The 21762-nt window shown below is 43.2% G+C and overlaps 1 protein-coding gene across 2 annotated transcripts; it reads right to left on the bottom strand.

The window, feature by feature from the left end:
• Nucleotides 1-621: 621 nt before the first annotated feature.
• Nucleotides 622-19538, bottom strand: rnf2 (ring finger protein 2). 2 transcript variants are annotated; one of them, XM_045714390.1, is made up of 8 exons: nucleotides 19389-19538; nucleotides 18097-18192; nucleotides 12628-12788; nucleotides 11103-11318; nucleotides 10531-10630; nucleotides 7067-7248; nucleotides 4642-4831; nucleotides 622-978 (listed from the first exon to the last, which is right to left on the bottom strand). In XM_045714390.1, exons 2-8 carry the CDS (start codon nucleotides 18181-18183, stop codon nucleotides 877-879), a joined length of 1038 nt encoding a protein of 345 aa, XP_045570346.1. In that variant the 5' UTR covers nucleotides 18184-18192; nucleotides 19389-19538; the 3' UTR covers nucleotides 622-876. The 2 variants fall into 2 exon arrangements, with proteins under 2 accessions (XP_045570346.1, XP_045570345.1); XM_045714389.1 differs by having other exon boundaries at nucleotides 7067-7251; nucleotides 19389-19537.
• Between the last annotated feature and the right edge of the window lie 2224 nt (nucleotides 19539-21762).

Here is a 21762-nt window from a genome sequence, read left to right on the forward strand (position 1 = left end):
AGGGGGAGAGACAGAGAGAAAGAGAGAGATCAGAAAGGGGGAGAGACAGAGAGAAAGAGAGAGATCAGAAAAGGGGAGAGACGGAGAGTGAGAGTCCATAGTGTCCATTAGACACCTGGTCCTCCTGGCAGGTCTCGTCCAGGACTGTGATCCAAATGGAACCCTATTCCCTCCTGACATTACCCTGGTACACAGGGAATACGGTATCATTCGGTCTACCCCCCCAGGTGTACTCCAGGTGGTCTTCCCCCCAGGTGTACTCCAGGTGGTCTACCCCCCCAGGTGTACTCCAGGTGGTCTAGCCCCCCCAGGTGTACTCCAGGTGGTCTACCCCCCCAGGTGTACTCCAGGTGGTCTACGCCCCAGGTGTACTCCAGGTGGTCTAGCCCCCCCAGGTGTACTCCAGGTGGTCTACCCCCCCAGGTGTACTCCAGGTGGTCTACCCCCCCAGGTGTACTCCAGGTGGTCTACCCCCCAGGTGTACTCCAGGTGGTCTACCCCCCAGGTGTACTCCAGGTGGTCTAGCCCCCCAGGTGTACTCCAGGTGGTCTACACCCCAGGTGTACTCCAGGTGGTCTAGCCCCCCAGGTGTACTCCAGGTGGTCTAGCCCCCCAGGTGTACTCCAGGTGGTCTACCCCCCAGGTGTACTCCAGGTGGTCTTCCCCCCAGGTGTACTCCAGGTGGTCTACCCCCCAGGTGTACTCCAGGTGGTCTTCCCCCCAGGTGTACTCCAGGTGGTCTACCCCCCAGGTGTACTCCAGGTGGTCTACCCCCCCAGGTGTACTCCAGGTGGTCTACCCCCCAGGTGTACTCCAGGTGGTCTACCCCCCAGGTGTACTCCAGGTGGTCTACCCCCCAGGTGTACTCCAGGTGGTCTACTTGTGCTCTTTGGTGGGGGCGAAGTACAGCTCCATGGGCTTGTTCACCTTCCAGTACTTCTCACTGACAAGCTCCAGAGAAAACGACCCGTTCAGCACCTAGAGGACCGGCAGAGAGCATTGACTGATTTATCGTCTTTCAGGAGGAAATTCTTTCCACATTTCACTAGTTGCATTATATACACACAAGCTCAACTGGGTGACCAGCGATTAGACGCAACACTAGGCTAACGATCACCTGGGTGACAACTAGGAGTGTGTGCCTATTTGAAGTCCGTCTTGTGATCGTCGAATTAGTATAGTATAGAATTAGTAAAGAATAGAATTAGCATGGTATAGAATTAGCATACTATAGAATTAGGATCGTATAGAATTAGCATAACAGTGGAATAGTACCGTATAGAATTAGCATCGTATTGAATAGTATAGAATTAGTATAGAATTAGCATAGTATAGATGTAGTACCGTATGGAATTAGCATCGTATTGAATAGTATAGAATTAGTATAGAATTAGCATAGTATAGATGTAGTACCGTATGGAATTAGCATAGACCAGAATTAGCATAGTATTAGCATATAATTAGTACAGTATAGAATTAGCATCGTATTGAATAGTATAGAATTAATATAATTTTGAATTAGTATTGTATTAGTATATAATTAGCATAGAATAGAATTAGTATCGTATGGAATTAGCAAAGACCAGAATTAGCATAGTATTGAATTAGTATCGTATCAGCATATAATTAGTAAAGTATAGAATTAGTACAATATAGAATTAGTACAGTATAGAATTAGTATAGTATTAGTATAGTATAGAATTAGTATAGTATTAGCATATAATTAGTACAGTATTAGTATAGAACTAGTATAGCATAGAATTAGTATAGCATATAATTAGTATAGTATTAGTATATAATTAGTACAGTATAGAATTAGTACAGTGTAGAATTAGTATAATATTGATTTAGTATAGTATTAGCATATAATTAGTACAGGATAGTATAGAATTAGCACAGTATAGAATTAGTATAGAATTAGTACAGTATAGAATTAGTACAGTATAGAATTAGTACAGTATTAGTATATAATTAGCATAGAACAGAATTAGTATCGTATGGAATTAGCATAGACCAGAATTAGCATATCATTAGTAAAGTATAGAATTAGTACAGTATAGAATTAGTATAGTATAGAATTTGTATAGTATTAGCATATAATTAGTACAGTATTAGTATAGAACTAGTATAGTATAGAATTAGTATAGTATTAGTATATAATTAGTACAGTATATAATTAGTACAGTATAGAATTAGTATAGAATTAGTACAGTATAGAATTAGTATAATATTGATTTAGTATAGTATTAGCATATAATTAGTACAGGATAGTATAGAATTAGCACAGTATAGAATTAGTATAAAATTAGTACAGTATAGAATTAGTACAGTATAGAATTAGTACAGTATAGAATTAGTATATAATTAGCACAGTATAGAATTAGTACAGTATAGAATTAGTACAGTATAGAATTAGTACAGTATAGAATTAGTATATAATTAGCACAGTATAGAATCAGTACAGTATAGAATCAGTATAGTATTAGTATATAATTAGTATACTATAGAATTAGTATATGATTAGTACAGTATAGAATTAGTATAAGTATATAATTAGCACAGTATATAATTAGTACAGTATAGAATTTGTATAGAATTAGTACAGTATAAAATAGTACAGTATAGAATTAGTACAGTATAGAATTAGTACAGTATATAATTAGTATAGTATTAGTATATAATTAGCATAGAACAGAATTAGTATCGTATGGAATTAGCATAGACCAGAATTAGCATAGTATTGAATTAGTATAGTATTAGCATATCATTAGTACAGTATAGAATTAGTATAGTATAGAATTAGTATAGTATTAGCATATAATTAGTACAGTATTAGTATAGAACTAGTATAGTATAGAATTAGTATAGTATTAGTATATAATTAGTACAGTATATGATTAGTACAGTATAGAATTAGTATAGAATTAGTACAGTATAGAATTAGTATAATATTGATTTAGTATAGTATTAGCATATAATTAGTACAGGATAGTATAGAATTAGCACAGTATAGATTAGTATAAAATTAGTATAGTATAGAATTAGTACAGTATCGAATTAGTACAGTATGAAATTAGTACAGTATAGAATTAGTACAGTATAGAATTAGCACAGTATAGAATTAGTATATAATTAGCACAGTATAGAATTAGTACAGTATAGAATTTGTATAGTATTAGTATATAATTAGTATAGTATATAATTAGTATAGTATAGAATTAGTATAGTATAAGTATATAATTAGCACAGTATATAATTAGTACAGTATAGAATTTGTATAGTATTAGTATAGTATAGAATTAGTATAGTATAGTATAAGTATATAATTAGCACAGTATATAATTAGTACAGTATAGAATTTGTATAGTATTAGTACAGTATATAATTAGTATAGTATATAATTAGTATAGTATATAATTAGTATAGTATAGTATAGTATAAGTATATAATTAGCACAGTATATAATTAGTACAGTATAGAATTTGTATAGTATTAGTATAGTATATAATTAGTATAGTATAGAATTAGTACAGTATAGAATTAGTACAGTATAGAATTTGTATAGTATATAATTAGTATAGTATATAATTAGTATAGTATAGTATATCATTAGCACAGTATAGAATTAGTATATGATCAGTATAGTATCGAGCCTCACACGACATTCTCTTTTACCAGTTCAAGTCTTTCCTAAACAAAACTGTTCAGGCCCTCTCTCTCTATTTTCAACTCTCCATTTCTCAGATTATCTCTTATTAAACTAAACTCCAACATGTTTATTTTTCGCCTCAGTGGATCAATGTAAACGTTTTCTGCTCGTTCCTAAAATCAGTTGGCTAGTAGGCTATTCGGCGTGCGTAAAGTTAGACGCTAAAACTTGGACTTAAGCACTAATGCCAGAAGGCCTAATATAAAGAAAAACCTCAATGTAGCCTCTAGATACTAATTGCACAATAATTATATAATTTATGGTCTGAAGGTATTGTTTTCTCGTCATTGTAGTAGTATTTGTAGTAACATATTGTATTATTACCGTGAACTGGCCGTTGGCTGTAGGGATATAAATGGTGTATTGTAGTAGTATTTGTAGTAACATATTGTATTATTACCGTGAACTGGCCGTTGGCTGTAGGGATATAAATGGTGTATTGTAGTAGTATTTGTAGTAACATATTGTATTATTACCGTGAACTGGCCGTTGGCTGTAGGGATATAAATGGTGTATTGTAGTAGTATTTGTAGTAACATATTGTATTATTACCGTGAACTGGCCGTTGGCTGTAGGGATATAAATGGTGTATTGTAGTAGTATTTGTAGTAACATATTGTATTATTACCGTGAACTGGCCGTTGGCTGTAGGGATATAAATGGTGTATTGTAGTAGTATTTGTAGTAACATATTGTATTATTACCGTGAACTGGCCGTTGGCTGTAGGGATATAAATGGTGTATTGTAGTAGTATTTGTAGTAACATATTGTATTATTACCGTGAACTGGCCGTTGGCTGTCGGGATATAAATGGTGTATTGTAGTAGGATTTGTAGTAACATATTGTATTATTACCGTGAACTGGCCGTTGGCTGTAGGGATATAAATGGTGTATTGTAGTAGTATTTGTAGTAACATATTGTATTATTACCGTGAACTGGCCGTTGGCTGTAGGGATATAAATGGTGTATTGTTTCTCTGAGGCAGCGTCTACATTGACGGGGCTGGCCTCTCCGTTCTTCCTCAGTTCCTCCAGGGCCAGACGCACAGCCAGGTACTTAGACAGGTGGTCCACTGTGGCGTTACCTGACGTCTTGATGTACCTGGGAACAAACTCAACACTACCACACACACACACACACACACACACACACACACACACACACACACACACACACACACACACACACACACACACACACGTTGCATTAGCAGACTTCTTGATGAACCTGGGCCCTAACACAATACCACAACACATTGCCTGAGAGGTCTAGAAAGATACACACAGACTTTCACGATCTAAACTTTCCCCATTTAACTGTTTTCCACAGACAGGATTCAAATACAAAGGCCTACGCAGATTAGAAAACACAGGCCTACACAGATTAGAAAACACAGGCCTACGCAGATTAGAAAACACAGGCCTACGCAGATTAGAAAACACAGGCCTACGCAGATTAGAAAACACAGGCCTACGCAGATTAGAAAACACAGGCCTACGCAGATTAGAAAACACAGGCCTACGCAGATTAGAAAACACAGGCCTACGCAGATTAGAAGAGACAGGCCTACTCAGATTAGAAGAGACAGGCCTACTCAGATTAGAAGAGACAGGCCTACGCAGATTAGAAGAGACAGGCCTACGCAGATTAGAAAACACAGGCCTACGCAGATTAGAAGAGACAGGCCTACTCAGATTAGAAAACACAGGCCTACGCAGATTAGAAAACACAGGCCTACGCAGATTAGAAGAGACAGAACCTACTCAGATTAGAAAACACAGGCCTACTCAGATTAGAAGAGACAGGCCTACTCAGATTAGAAGAGACAGGCCTACGCAGATTAGAAGAGACAGGCCTACTCAGATTAGAAAACACAGGCCTACTCAGATTAGAAGAGACAGGCCTACTCAGATTAGAAAACACAGGCCTACGCAGATTAGAAGAGACAGGCCTACGCAGATTAGAAAACACAGGCCTACTCAGATTAGAAAACACAGGCCTACGCAGATTAGAAAACACAGGCCTACTCAGATTAGAAGAGACAGGCCTACTCAGATTAGAAAACACAGGCCTACGCAGATTAGAAAACACAGGCCTACTCAGATTAGAAGAGACAGGCCTACTCAGATTAGAAAACACAGGCCTACGCAGATTAGAAAACACAGGCCTACTCAGATTAGAAGAGACAGGCCTACTCAGATTAGAAAACACAGGCCTACGCAGATTAGAAAACACAGGCCTACTCAGATTAGAAGAGACAGGCCTACGCAGATTAGAAGAGACAGGCCTACGCAGATTAGAAAACACAGGCCTACTCAGATTAGAAGAGACAGGCCTACTCAGATTAGAAGAGACAGGCCTACGCAGATTAGAAAACACAGGCCTACTCAGATTAGAAGAGACAGGCCTACTCAGATTAGAAGACCAACACTACATCAGTCATTCTAAAGATTTAAAAGGTGCACTATGCAGAAATCGCTCTGCAATTATTAGTTGCTGAAATTCTAATTGTTAATCTCATTTCAGTTTGTACCATCTAAACTGCTGTGAAATATCTTTTCCATAACCTACAATATTGTATTTTCAGCAGTTTGAAGCTGAAGTACAAAATCGAAAATAAAAGACAAAACGCAAAATTTAACGGGCAGCATAGAAATAGAACACATAGAACATATCTACCGCTTCTCAGACTGACTTTAAATGAGAATGACAGATATATAACACATAGAACATATCAACCGCTTCTCAGACTGGCTTTAAATGAGAATGACAGATATATAAACACATAGAACAGATCTACCGCTTCTCAGACTGGCTTTAAATGAGAATGACAGATATATAAACACATAGAACAGATCTACCGCTTCTCAGACTGGCTTTAAATGAGAATGACAGATATATAAACACATAGAACAGATCTACCGCTTCTCAGACTGGCTTTAAATGAGAATGACAGATATATAACACATAGAACAGATCTACCGCTTCTCAGACTGGCTTTAAATGAGAATGACAGATATATAACACATAGAACACATCTACCGCTTCTCAGACTGGCTTTGAATGACAGATATATAACACATAGAACATATCTACCGCTTCTCAGACTGGCTTTAAATGAGAACAACAGATCTATAACACATAGAACATATCTACCGCTTCTCAGACTGGCTTTAAATGAGAACGACAGATCCATAACACATAGAACAGATCTAACGCTTCTCAGACTTGTGTTCAATGACACTTTCGGTCACGCAAAAAAAAATGTACATAACGCAGCTTTAATATTGTGCAGATTCTACACCTGGAACAAACCACCCCATCCCGTATCCCACTCAACCTCAGATCCCTTACCTGGTCTGCACGGTGTCCTCCTTGTCCATGAGCGTAGGATGAGGACAGAACACCAGTTCTATCTCGCTGGCTCCTTCCACGGCCATGTCTCCTCCAGCTCCTCCTCCGTTCTCCGTGGCGTTGTCCATGTCCAGACCAGAGTCATCTGACGTCTTGGTACGCTTGATGCTCGGACCCGCCTCCTGCTGTGATTGATGAGATTGATGAGAAACGCTGAACACAACCCAGGGCATAAAACGTTGACGCGATGAGATGCTTTAAAAACGAGGAAAGACACACTGACTGGAGATCTTGCCATTATATTCCTGGGTGTCATTTACTCAACAAAAATGGACATTCGTATGCATTTACACGCCCACTTTACAACAAAACATGTAAACCCCCCGCACTTCACAAAGGAACAGATTTGAAATGGAAAATAAAAATATATATTACACGCAACATATATGCAATACATTACTATTACCCTGCACATTACCCATCCCATCCCATATACACAATACATTACTATTACCCTGCACATTACCCATCCCATATACACAATACATTACTATTACCCTGCACATTACCCATCCCATCCCATATACACAATACATTACTATTACCCTGCACATTACCCGTCCCATTCCATATACACAATACATTACTATTACCCTGCACACTACCCATCCCATATACACAATACATTACTAATACCCTGCACATTACCCATCCCAAATACACAATACATTACTATTACCCTGCACGTTACCCATCCCATATACACAATACATTACTATTACCCTGCACGTTACCCATCCCATCCCATATACACAATACATGACTATTACCCTGCACGTTACCCATCCCATCTACACAACACATTACTATTACCCTGCACATTACCCATCCCATCCCATATACACAATACATTACTATTACCCTGCACGTTACCCATCCCATCCCATATACACAATACATTATTACCCTGCACGTTACCCATCCCATATACACAATACATTACTATTACCCTGCACATTACCCATCCCATATACACAATACATTACTATTACCCTGCACATTACCCATCCCATATACACAATACATTACTATTACCCTGCACGTTACCCATCCCATTCCATATACACAATACATGACTATTACCCTGCACATTACCCATCCCATATACACAATACATTACTAATACCCTGCACGTTACCCATCCCATATACACAATACATTACTAATACCCTGCACGTTACCCATCCCATATACACAATACATTACTATTACCCTGCACATTACCCATCCCATTCCATATACACAATACATGACTATTACCCTGCACGTTACCCATCCCATATACACAATACATTACTATTACCCTGCACATTACCCATCCCATATACACAATACATTACTATTACCCTGCACATTACCCATCCCATATACACAATACATTACTATTACCCTGCACATTACCCATCCCATTCCATATACACAATACATGACTATTACCCTGCACATTACCCATCCCATATACACAATACATTACTAATACCCTGCACGTTACCCATCCCATATACACAATACATTACTAATACCCTGCACGTTACCCATCCCATATACACAATACATTACTATTACCCTGCACATTACCCATCCCATCCCATATACACAATACATTACTATTACCCTGCACATTACCCATCCCATATACACCATACATTATTATTACCCTGCACGTTACCCATCCCATATACACAATACATTACTATTACCCTGCACATTACCCATCCCATCCCATATACACAATACATTACTACCCTGCACCTTACCCATCCCATATACACAATACATTTCTATTACCCTGCACATTACCCATCCCATCCCATATACACAATACATTACTACCCTGCACGTTACCCATCCCATATACACAATACATTACTATTACCCTGCACATTACCCATCCCATATACACAATACATTACTATTACCCTGCACATTACCCATCCCATACACACAATACATTACTATTACCCTACTATTACCCTGCACATTACCCATCCCATACACACAATACATTACTATTACCCTGCACATTACCCATCCCATATACACAATACATTACTATTACCCTGCACATTACCCATCCCATCTACACAATACATTACTATTACCCTGCACATTACCCATCCCATATACACAATACATTACTATTACCCTGCACGTTACCCATCCCATATACACAATACATTACTATTACCCTACACGTTACCCATCCCATATACACAATACATTACTATTACCCTGCACATTACCCATCCCATATACACGATACATTACTATTACCCTGCACATTACCCATCCCATATACACAATACATTACTATTACCCTGCACGTTACCCATCCCATATACACAATACATGACTATTACCCTGCACGTTACCCATCCCATATACACAATACATTACTATTACCCTGCACATTACCCATCCCATATACACGATACATTACTATTACCCTGCACATTACCCATCCCATATACACAATACATTACTATTACCCTGCACGTTACCCATCCCATATACACAATACATGACTATTACCCTGCACGTTACCCATCCCATATACAAAATACATTACTATTACCCTGCACATTACCCATCCCATATACACAATACATTACTATTACCCTGCACATTACCCATCCCATCCCATATACACAATACATTACTATTACCCTGCACATTACCCATCCCATATACACAATACATTACTAATACCCTGCACATTACCCATCCCATATACACAATACATTACTATTATCCTGCACGGTACCCATCCCATCTACACAATACATTACTATTACCCTGCACATTACCCATCCCATCTACACAATACATTACTATTACCCTGCACATTACCCATCCCATATACACAATACATTACTATTACCCTGCACATTACCCATCCCATATACACAATACATTACTATTACCCTGCACGCTACCCATCCCATATACACAATACATTACTATTACCCTGCACATTACCCATCCCATCCCATATACACAATACATTACTATTACCCTGCACACTGCCCACGTCATACACGTCTCATACAGCCACATATGTAATACATCCTACCCTTACACATTCTGTCAGTCGCGTGCTAACAACTCAGATTCACTGATTTCTGTTTAGGTATTTTATAGACATGGGAATATGATTGCACCAATCCAGTCAGGTTTTCAATAAATCCTGTTTGGAGGAATCCGGATTTCCTGCTTTTTCCTGATACCGGGAATTTCTGATAAACCTGGGAATTTTTGGGGACGTTACTGGCATTCTGCAACCCAACTAAGGCAAGTTAGTTAAGAATAAATTCTTATGTACAATGACGGCCTACCGGGGAACAGTGGGTTAACTGCCTTGTTCAGGGGCAGAACGACAGGGGCAGATGAAGGAATGCTCATACCTGATTGGAGTGGACGGAGGCATTGCTGCAGTGGGAGGAGTCACCGTTGTCCTCCGCCCCGCTCCCGTTCTCCAGCTGGTGTTTCTTCCCTCGCTGCAGCCTGCAGTGACACCCAGTGGTGGGAGGTCAAATGTAAATTCCATTTTATAAAGTAACATTCAATTTCACCATAGTTCTAGAAACATGTTTTAAATCATAGGGTAAGTTGTTCTGAACTTTGTGAGGAGACACCTAAATGAGAAAACGTTATTAAAATGAGATTGGCAGTACAGTCACGGGCTGCATCTCAAGGACCTCCTCGATGCTGTGGGTTAAGGGTCAGGAAAAAGCGTTGAGGGTTAGGGTACAGTACCTGTTCATGACCTGTATCTTGAGGCGCTCCTCGATGCTGTGGGACAGGGGTTAAAGGTCAGGGTACAGTACCTGTTCATGGCCTGTATCTTGAGGCGCTCCTCGATGCTGTGGGACAGGGGTTAAAGGTCAGGGTACAGTACCTGTTCATGGCCTGTATCTTGGGGCGCTCCTCGATGCTGTGGGACAGGGGTTAGAGGTTAAAGGTCAGGGTACAGTACCTGTTCTTGGCTTGTATCTTGAGGCCCTCCTCGATGCTGTGGGACAGGGCCTGTTGGTTGTTGTGTTTGGAGATGCGGGCCAGAACCCTCTCCTGGTGGGCCTCGTACTCATCTCTGCTGGGGTAGATCTTACTGATGAGGGCGTCAAAGTTAGGGTCCGGCCGCAGGGATCGCTTAGACACCAGCTTCTTTCTGCACGTAGGACATTCCTTGTTGCTGGGTAGAACGAACACACAGACAGACAGAGGTCAGAACGTCACCTGAGGTAATGATGTCCTGTGTCACTACACTGATCAGCAGTTGATAGACATAGATAAATGCAATACACTGCAACTGGGGTAGGAGGTGGTGGTGGTGGTGGTGGTGATGGTTTGGTGGTGGTGTGGTGTAGGAGGTGGTGTGGTGTAGGAGGTGGTGTGGTGGTGGTGGTGTGTCAACAGTAGCATGTGGTGGTGGTGGAGGAGGTGTGGTGGTGGTGGAGGTGTGGTGGTGGTGGTGTGGTGGTGTAGGAGGTGGTGGTGGTAGTAGTGGTGGTGGTGTGGTGTAGGAGGTGGTGGTGTAGGTGGTGGTGGTGGTAGTGGAGGTGTGGTGGTGGTGGTGGTGGTGGTGGTGGAGGTGGTGGTGGTGGTGGTGGAGGTGGTGGTGGTAGGTGGTGGTGGTGGTGGTGGTGGTGGTGGAGGTGGTGGTGGTGGTGGTGGTGGTGGTGGTGGAGGTGTGGTGGTGTGGTGGTGGTAGTATAGGTGTGGTGGTGGTGGAGGTGTGGTGGTGGTGGTGGTGGAGGTGTGGTGGTGGTGGTGGTGGTGGTGTAGGTGTGGTGGTGGTGTGGTGGTGGTAGTGGAGGTGTGGTGGTGTGGTGGTGGTGTGGTGGTGGTAGTGGAGGTGTGGTGGTGTGGTGGTGGTAGTGGAGGTGTGGTGGTGTAGATGGTGTAGATGGTGGAGGTGTGGTGGTAGTAGTGGTGGTGGTGTAGGTGGTGGTGTAGGTGTGGTGGTGGTAGTGGAGGTGTGGTGGTGTAGATGGTGTAGATGGTGGAGGTGTGGTGGTAGTAGTGGTGGTGGTGTAGGTGGTGGTGTAGGTGTGGTGGTGGTGTAGGTGTGGTGGTGGTGGTGGTAGTGGAGGTGGTGTAGGTGTGGTGGTGGTGTAGGTGTGGTGGTGGTGGTGGTAGTGGAGGTGGTGTAGGTGTGGTGGTGTAGATGGTGTAGATGGTGGAGGTGTGGTGGAGGTGTGGTGGTGGTGGTAGTAGTGGTGGTGGTGTAGGTGGTGGTGGTGGTGTAGGTGTGGTGGTGGTGTAGGTGTGGTGGTGGTGGTGGTAGTGGAGGTGGTGTAGGTGTGGTGGTGGTGTGGTGGTGGTGTAGGTGTGGTGGTGGTGGTGGTGGTGTGGTGGTGGTGGTGTAGGTGGTGTGTCAACTTACTGTAGGGTAGGTTAGGGGTACTTAGGGTAGGGTGGTTTAGGGTAGGGTGGTTTAGGGTAGGGTGGTTTAGGGTAGGGTGGATTAGGGTAGGGTGGTTTAGGGTAGGGAGACATACCCTGATCTGAGGGCGGTGATGATGCAGTCGGCACAGAAGCGGTGCAGACATTCCTTGGTTGTCATGGTGTTCTTCAGCATGTCCAGACAGATGGGACACATCAGCTCGCTGTGGAGGCTCCGGGGAGACACCGCGATCTCCAGCCCATCTGTGATGGCCTCCTACAGGGAACAAACAGACCATGACCCTCCTACAGGGAACAAACAGACCATGACCCTCCTACAGGGAACAAACAGACCCTCCTACAGGGAACAAACAGACCATGACCCTCCTACGGGGAACAAACAGACCATGACCCTCCTACAGGGAACAAACAGACCATGACCCTCCTACAGGGAACAAACAGACCCTCCTACAGGGAACAAACAGACCATGACCCTCCTACGGGGAACAAACAGACCATGACCCTCCTACGGGGAACAAACAGACCCTCCTACAGGGAACAAACAGACCCTCCTACGGGGAACAAACAGACCCTCCTACAGGGAACAAACAGACCATGACCCTCCTACAGGGAACAAACAGACCCTCCTACAGGGAACAAACAGACCATGACCCTCCTACGGGGAACAAACAGACCATGACCCTCCTACAGGGAACAAACAGACCCTCCTACAGGGAACAAACAGACCCTCCTACAGGGAACAAACAGACCATGACCCTCCTACAGGGAACAAACAGACCCTCCTACAGGGAACAAACAGACCATGACCCTCCTACGGGGAACAAACAGACCATGACCCTCCTACGGGGAACAAACAGACCCTCCTACAGGGAACAAACAGACCATGACCCTCCTACAGGGAACAAACAGACCATGACCCTCCTACAGGGAACAAACAGACCATGACCCTCCTACAGGGAACAAACAGACCATGACCCTCCTACGGGGAACAAACAGACCATGACCCTCCTACGGGGAACAAACAGACCCTCCTACAGGGAACAAACAGACCATGACCCTCCTACAGGGAACAAACAGACCATGACCCTCCTACAGGGAACAAACAGACCATGACCCTCCTACAGGGAACAAACAGACCCTCCTACAGGGAACAAACAGACCCTCCTACGGGGAACAAACAGACCCTCCTACAGGGAACAAACAGACCATGACCCTCCTACAGGGAACAAACAGACCCTCCTACAGGGAACAAACAGACCATGACCCTCCTACGGGGAACAAACAGACCATGACCCTCCTACGGGGAACAAACAGACCCTCCTACAGGGAACAAACAGACCATGACCCTCCTACAGGGAACAAACAGACCCTCCTACAGGGAACAAACAGACCCTCCTACAGGGAACAAACAGACCCTCCTACGGGGAACAAACAGACCATGACCCTCCTACAGGGAACAAACAGACCATGACCCTCCTACAGGGAACAAACAGACCATGACCCTCCTACAGGGAACAAACAGACCCTCCCAGGAACAAACGACCCTCCTACAGGGAACAAACAGACCCTCCTACAGGGAACAAACAGACCATGACCCTCCTACGGGGAACAAACAGACCATGACCCTCCTACAGGGAACAAACAGACCCTCCTACAGGGAACAAACAGACCCTCCTACAGGGAACAAACAGACCCTCCTACGGGGAACAAACAGACCCATCCTACGGGGAACAAACAGACCCTCCTACGGGGAACAAACAGACCCTCCTACGGGGAACAAACAGACCCTCCTACGGGGAACAAACAGACCACGACCCTACATGTTATATATTCTATATGTCATCCTATAGGGGTAACTGATCATACTAAGGGACTTGATTGGACCGTATTACCGCCCCCAGCTCTACCGCTGATTGGACCGTATTACCGCCCCCAGCTCTACCGCTGATTGGACCGTATTACCGCCCCCAGCTCTACAGCTGATTGGACCGTATTACCGCCCCCAGCTCTACCGCTGATTGGACCGTATTACCGCCCCCAGCTCTACAGCTGATTGGACCGTATTACCGCCCCCAGCTCTACAGCTGATTGGACCGTATTACCGCCCCCAGCTCTACAGCTGATTGGACCGTATACACGCCCCCAGCTCTACCGCTGATTGGACCGTATTACACGCCCCCCAGCTCTACCGCTGATTGGACCGTATTACACGCCCCCAGCTCTACAGCTGATTGGACCGTATTACCGCCCCCAGCTCTACCGCTGATTGGACCGTATTACACGCCCCAGCTCTACAGCTGATTGGACCGTATACACGCCCCCAGCTCTACCGCTGATTGGACCGTATTACCGCCCCCAGCTCTACCGCTAATTGGACCGTATTACCGCCCCCAGCTCTACCGCTGATTGGACCGTATTACCGCCCCCAGCTCTACAGCTGATTGGACCGTATTACCGCCCCCAGCTCTACAGCTGATTGGACCGTATTACCGCCCCCAGCCCTACAGCTGATTGGACCGTATTACCGCCCCCAGCCCTACCGCTGATTGACACAAATATCTTGCCACTTTCCCTGACAGCAAACTGAGTTGAGGCTAATGTGGAAGCTATCTGTTCAAAGGGGAAATCGGTGCTTGTTCTTTCTGAGGAAACTCCAGTTTCAGGGTCGACAAGACGCTGATGACCATCTTCTGCAGATCGTTAACTGTTTTGGTCGTCTAAACAGAGCAAGAACAGGCTGGGTAACATTGTTAAACTGGGTAGAAGGATTATATGTATGAACTTTCACCTTTCTCACCTGTATCAGACACTAGTCATAAGGTAAGGAGCCATCCATTCTGAGGGAATCCCAGACACTAGTCATAAGGTAAGGAGCCATCCATTCTGAGGGAATCCCAGACACTAGTCATAAGGTAAGGAGCCATCCACTCTGAGGGAATCCCAGACACTAGTCATAAGGTAAGGAGCCATCCATTCTGAGGGAATCCCAGACACTAGTCATAAGGTAAGGAGCAGTCCATTCTGAGGGAATCCCAGACACTAGTCATAAGGTAAGGAGCCATCCATTCTGAGGGAATCCCAGACACTAGTCATAAGGTAAGGAGCCATCCACTCTGAGGGAATCCCAGACACTAGTCATAAGGTAAGGAATCCCATTAAAAATTATAAAAATCATTGTAATGTCACTATTTCATAATGCATTTAATGTCAAAAATAAATACATCGAAACCGAAATCCGTAAAAATTATGTAATAATCGAACCGACGTCAAAAAAGTACCAATTGCCCAGCACTATACCACATTTACATTTTAGTCATTTAGCAGACGCTCTTATCCAGAGCGAATACAGTAGTGAATACATACATTTCAATTTTTTTTTTTGTACTGGCCCCCCGTGGGAATCGAACCCACAACCCTGGCGTTGCAAACACCATGCTCTACCAACTGAGCCACAGGGAAGGCCATACTACATATTGTCGTATGTATTGTATTGGTGTACATTAATTGTCATGTTTTCTGTGTGATTTTACTAGCCGCTGCCAAATCAAATACCCCCCTGGGGATAATAAAGGACTACTCTACCAGGCCACTTCAGTCTAATGCACCGTGTGATGGTGCTAGTAGGTGTCTGTAGCCACGTCAGGGCATATACAGAGCATACGCAAAGTATTCAGACCCCTTGACCTTTTACACATTTTGTTACGTTACAGCCTTATTCTGAAATGGATTAAATAGTCCCCCCCCCCACCTCATCAATCTACACACAATACCCCATAATGACATCACAATACCCCATAATGACATCACAATACCCCATAATGACATCACAATACCCCATAACGACATCACAGTACCCCATAATGACATCACAATACCCCATAATGACATCACAATACCCCATAATGACATCACAATACCCCATAACAACAAAGCAAAAACGTTGTTTTTTTTAAACATTTTTTTTAATAAAAAAAACATATAACAAACTGAAATATCACATTTACATAATATTCAGACACTTTATTCAGTACTTTGTTGAAGCACCTTTGGCTGCGATTACAGCATTGAGTCTTCTTGGGTATGACCTTGGCACACCTGTATTTGGGGAGTTTCTCCCATTCTTCTCTGCAGATCCTCTCAAGCTCTGTCAGGTTGGATGGGGAACGTCGCTGCACAGCTATTTTCAGGTCTCTCCAGAGATGTTCGATCAGGTTCAAGTCCGGGCTCTGGCTGGGCCACTCAAAATCATTCAGAAACAAGTCCTGAAGCCACTCCTGTGTTGTCTTGGTTGTGTGTTTAGGCTCGTTGTCCTGTTGGAAGGTGAACCTTCGCCCCAGTCTGAGGTCCTGAGCGCTTTGGAGCAGGTTTTCATCAAGGATCTCTCTGTACATCTTTCCCTCGATCCTCGATCCTGACTAGTCTCCCAGTCCCTGCCACTGAAAAACACACCCACAGCATGATGCTGCCACCACCGTGCTTCACCGGAGGGATATTGCCAGGTTTCCTCCAGACGTGACGCTTGACATTCAGGGCAAAGAGTTCAATCACGTTTTCATCAGACCAGATAATCTTGTTGTTCATGGTCTGAGAGTCCTTTAGGTGCCTTTTGGCAAACTCCAAGCAGGCTGTCATGTGCCTTTTACTGAAGAGTGGCTTCCGTCTGGCTCCACTCTACCATAAAGACCTGATTGGTGGAGTGCTGCAGAGATGGTTGTCCTTGTGGAAGATTCTCCCATCTCCACAGAGGAACTCTGGAGCTCTGTCAGAGTGACCATCGGGTTCTTGGTCACCTCCCTGACCAAGGCCCTTCTCCTCCAATTGCTCAGTTTGGCCGGGCGGCCAGCTCTAGGAAGAGTCTTGGTGGCTCCAAACTTCTTCCATTTAAGAATGATGGAGGCCACTGTGTTCTTGGGGACCTTCAATGCTACAGACATGTTTTGGTACCCTTCCCCAGGTCTGTGCCTCGACACAATCCTGTCTCGGAGCTCTATGGACAATTCCTTCAACCTCATGGCTTGGTTTTTGCTCTGACACGCACTGTCAACTGTGGGACCTTATATAGACAGGTGTGTGGCTTTCCAAATCATGTCCAATCAATTGAATTTACCAAAGCTGGACTCCAATCAAGTTGTAGAAACATCTCAAGGATGATCAATGGGAAACAGGAAGCACCTGAATACTTACGTAAATAAGGTATCTCTTTTTTATTTTTAATACTTAGCAAAAATGTCTAAAAAACTGTTTTTGCTTTGTCATTATGGGGTACTGTGTGTAGATTGATGAGGGATGTAAAAAATATATATACATTTTATAATAGGGCTGTAACATAACAAAATGTGGAAAAAGTCAAGGGGTCTGAATACTTTCCGAACGCACCGTATGAACCCTGATCTGTGACAAACTCTCAAATCTACATTATGAACTTTAAACTAAAGTTCATAACTACCTGTGGAATCCTCTGTAGCACATACAGACTGAGTGTGTTACATTAAATGTGGTCCCTACCTGTGGAATCCTCTGTAGCTCATACAGACTGAGTGTGTTACATTAAATGTGGTCCCTACCTGTGGAGTCCTCTGTAACTCATACAGACTGAGTTCCCAGGTCTTACTGAGGGGTTGCACCCCGTTCGTCTGCACTGTCTGCGTCATAGTCCCAATCTGGAATAAAAAAAACATTATCATAATTAAAATGGATCAAAAACACATCCTTCTCTCTCTCTCTCTTTCTCCACCCCTCCCTCTTACAGACGCTTACTTTTGGTCAGCACCGTTTAACAAAATGTTTGGATTTCATGTGCAGAAAAGAAAAACAGAGAAGCTAGATAAATTGATAAGATAGATAAGGTAGATCATCCGGAGACTGGAAAACATAAATAAATAACTTTAAACATTGCAGTGATGACAAATCACTGTTTCGTTGCAGATGCAAAGTTTGGTAACAGAATGACGGAACCAACACCACAAACTGTCATTACTTCTGTTACCAAACATTGGATCCGCACTGTTCTTCAAGTAAATGTGTTTTTCTGTGGAAATTGTTTACCAAAAAAAAAAAAAGAGGTCAATGTGCATTGCGTTGTGCTTAGGCTTAAATCTGCCATCATTGGTTTTACTTTGACATAGACTTTTAAAGAGAAAAATCTGAGTCTCAGCATCACTCTGTTACCATGGAAGTTCCCTTCCACAGCATCTGATGGTTTGACAGTTAGCTAGGATTCATATTATTATTTTTTTGCCTCCAAAAGCACATTAATTAGCTAGCAACCCGGAGTACAATCATACCAAATGCATACTTTCATCTATTTTGCGAGGCAACGGTCTTAAAAAAAATGAATGTATTTTATATATCCAGTTATATGTCCAAGACAGTGGAACAATACATTATTAGCTAGCTAACACACTGCTAGCATAGCATTAGCAGAGCTAGGCAGTTAGCTTTCCCATTTGTCTTTGTGTTGAATTATGGCTGCTAACGTTACAGATGTGCGCATACACAATCGCCTGGATAAAATCTGCTATATAGACCTGAACCTTTTCACTTCTAATCATATCTATGTATAATGCCTATGCGCAACAAGATAGATGGCGTTTTATGTATATTATTCTGCACTATTACTAGGGGGAGAAAGACAGATTAGCTGGCTAACTTAAGGTTAGCTACAGTAGCTACAACAGCTGCGACGGAGCCTCACGACAAATCAACGATGTACTAATATACAAGCGATCTATTCTTCAATGTACCATTAGCTGATTCACCCTTGTTTTATCGTTACTGTAGTCGTCTTAGTTATGAAGCTGGAAGAAAAATAATAATAATGAAATATCACCAGAAACGTGTTTGTTTATGTACTTACATGCTGTGTTGTGGATACAGACTATACAGCCAGCGCGTTCCCGTTCTGGCGATTTCAATATGGCGGATTTTGGCCGTCGCAGTGGGTTTTGGGAAATGTAGGCCCACTGGCCCAAAAAAAGTTTCACAAATTTGCCCCTCTAATTCTTTGTTCCGCTTCGGCAGAGCGGAAGAGGCGAAACGACAGGGATAGCTGGGCCAAAATCTGTCTTCTCCAGCAGGTGACGTTTTTGTATGGAGGTCAATGAGAGAGCGCCGTATTTTTATTGACAAAATGTAATGGTTTATTTTGATCAAATATACGTTTCGTTATGCTGAGGTTGTTACAAGTGTAATGATATAAGTAGGACACGTGATATCCTGGCAACTTTGAGAAACAAATACTTTATATCGGAGTTTTGCCTGTTGTTCACAGCATATCTGCTTTATCCTTTGCTAGAATAGGCCCAGTTGATGCACCAGACTGCCTTCTATTTGTGAATATATTTATTGTCATTAGCTAGGTTTCCAACTAATTTGCGAAAGACATTCATGCGAATATTCAAACATCTGCATAATACTATATGCGCATTTTTCCAATAGACATGTTTCCATCAAACTGACTTTTTGCACTTTGTGACGTAGTGCACATAAATATAAACTTGAAATTCCCATGTATCAAATTAAAAATACAAGTTAAATGTATTGCCATGTCATTGTTAACTCTACTGACGGTTTTGTCACAAAAACGGCACTCTAGCCAACAGCTCTGATACAGTGCGAATTGGCTACCTATATGATAAGATTATTATGGATAAGAGCGATATTATTTGTATTTGTCAAAAGGCAGCCAAGTATCGATCATCAAGACAACTTCTGCACTAATCTAACCCTGGAAACCTCAACCTGCCTCTCTCGCACGGGACATTTCTGATCCCCAGCCCCATGGGCACCCCTACAGTTAACCACTACTTTCCCCAATGCTACACATTCCTTTGTCTCATCGCCCTTCTGCACACTTCTCACACCTTGGACCCTCCCTCCTACAGACTGCTGCCCATAAGCCTGACACCTGTAACAACGTAATGTATTCGGCACAAAAGCTCGTACAGGATAACTTGTATATCCTAACATCACTTTGTCGGACAGAGATTCAACATGAACAGACAACGACACTTTCACCGCTCACGCCACCGTGTCTGCGTCGCACCAAACAACGAGCATCACAAACACCGAGAATCTTCCCCTTTAGTTGGCCAACTTTCACATGTACCTCTACCCCAATTATCACAAATCAAATCAAATCAAATGTATTTATATAGCCCTTCTTACATCAGCTGATATCTCAAAGTGCTGTACAGAAAACCCCCAGCCTAAAACCCCCCAAACAGCAAGCAATGCAGGTGTAGAAGCACGGTGGCTAGGGGAAAAACTCCCTAGAAAGGCCAAAAACCTAGGAAGAAACCTAGAGAGGAACCAGGCTATGAGGGGTGGCCAAGTCCTCTTCTGGCTGTGCCGGGTGGAGATTATAACAGCACATGGCCAAGATGTTCAAATGTTCATAAATGACCAGCATGGTCAAATAATAATAATCATAGTAGTTGTCGAGGGTACAACAAGTCAGTAACACAAGAGTAAGTGTCAGTTGGCTTTTTCATAGCCAATCTGAGAGTATCTCTACCGCTCCTGCTGTCTCTAGAGAGTTGAAAACAGCAGGTCTGGGACAGGTAGCACGTCCGGTGAACAGGTCAGGGTTCCAGCAGGTCTGGGACAGGTAGCACGTCCGGTGAACAGGTCAGGGTTCCAGCAGGTCTGGGACAGCAGGTCTGGGACAGGTAGCACGTCCGGTGAACATATCAGGGTTCCATAGCTGCAGGCAATTCACATCTCTTGCCCCCCATTTGTTCAACGCGGAGCTCCTTCTCCCTCTGACCAGCAGAAACACAAACAATTATCACAAGACCACTTCTGGTTCCCCTCACCAATTCCACAGCACCCAACTCTGTTTTCACCCACCCTGAAACCACACATGGATCAGCCAAAAGGCAAGGGTCCACTTTTTTCCCAAAACGTCAGTCTTACTGTCACAGACTCATCTTTATCCTGACCCTAGGTGCAACCCTCGGGCTCCGAGAACTTCACCACCGACCTCCTCCAATACGTCGCCCTCATTCATTTCCATTTCTCCTCCTGTCTTCAGCTCACTCTGCTAATATTTTCTACCATTTTTCTTTAACAAACATCTCCCTTTTCCCCGCCATTTTTTAACTGACTCAAGCTCACCCTCTTCATCCCTCTCCCTCTCTCAGACCTCCACTGCATCTCTTCATCTCTCTCTCTCTCAGACCTCCTCTGCCTCTCTTCATATCTCTCTCTCTCTCTCTCTATCCCCTGCC

Source organism: Salmo salar, chromosome ssa03 (assembly GCF_905237065.1).
Source record: "Salmo salar chromosome ssa03, Ssal_v3.1, whole genome shotgun sequence".
Classification (NCBI taxonomy): Eukaryota; Metazoa; Chordata; class Actinopteri; order Salmoniformes; family Salmonidae; genus Salmo; species Salmo salar.

Bases quoted from the DNA above. Each gene is read 5' to 3' on its own strand.
- rnf2 (XM_045714389.1), bottom strand. From the start codon at position 18,183: ATGACGCAGACAGTGCAGACGAACGGGGTGCAACCCCTCAGTAAGACC. The intron at 11,319-12,627 runs GTATGTCTCCCT...CGTTCTACCCAG, and splicing joins ATCACCGCCCTCAGATCAGG to CAACAAGGAATGTCCTACGT. The intron at 979-4,641 runs GTAATAATACAA...CCGGTCCTCTAG, and splicing joins CAGCCAACGGCCAGTTCACG to GTGCTGAACGGGTCGTTTTC.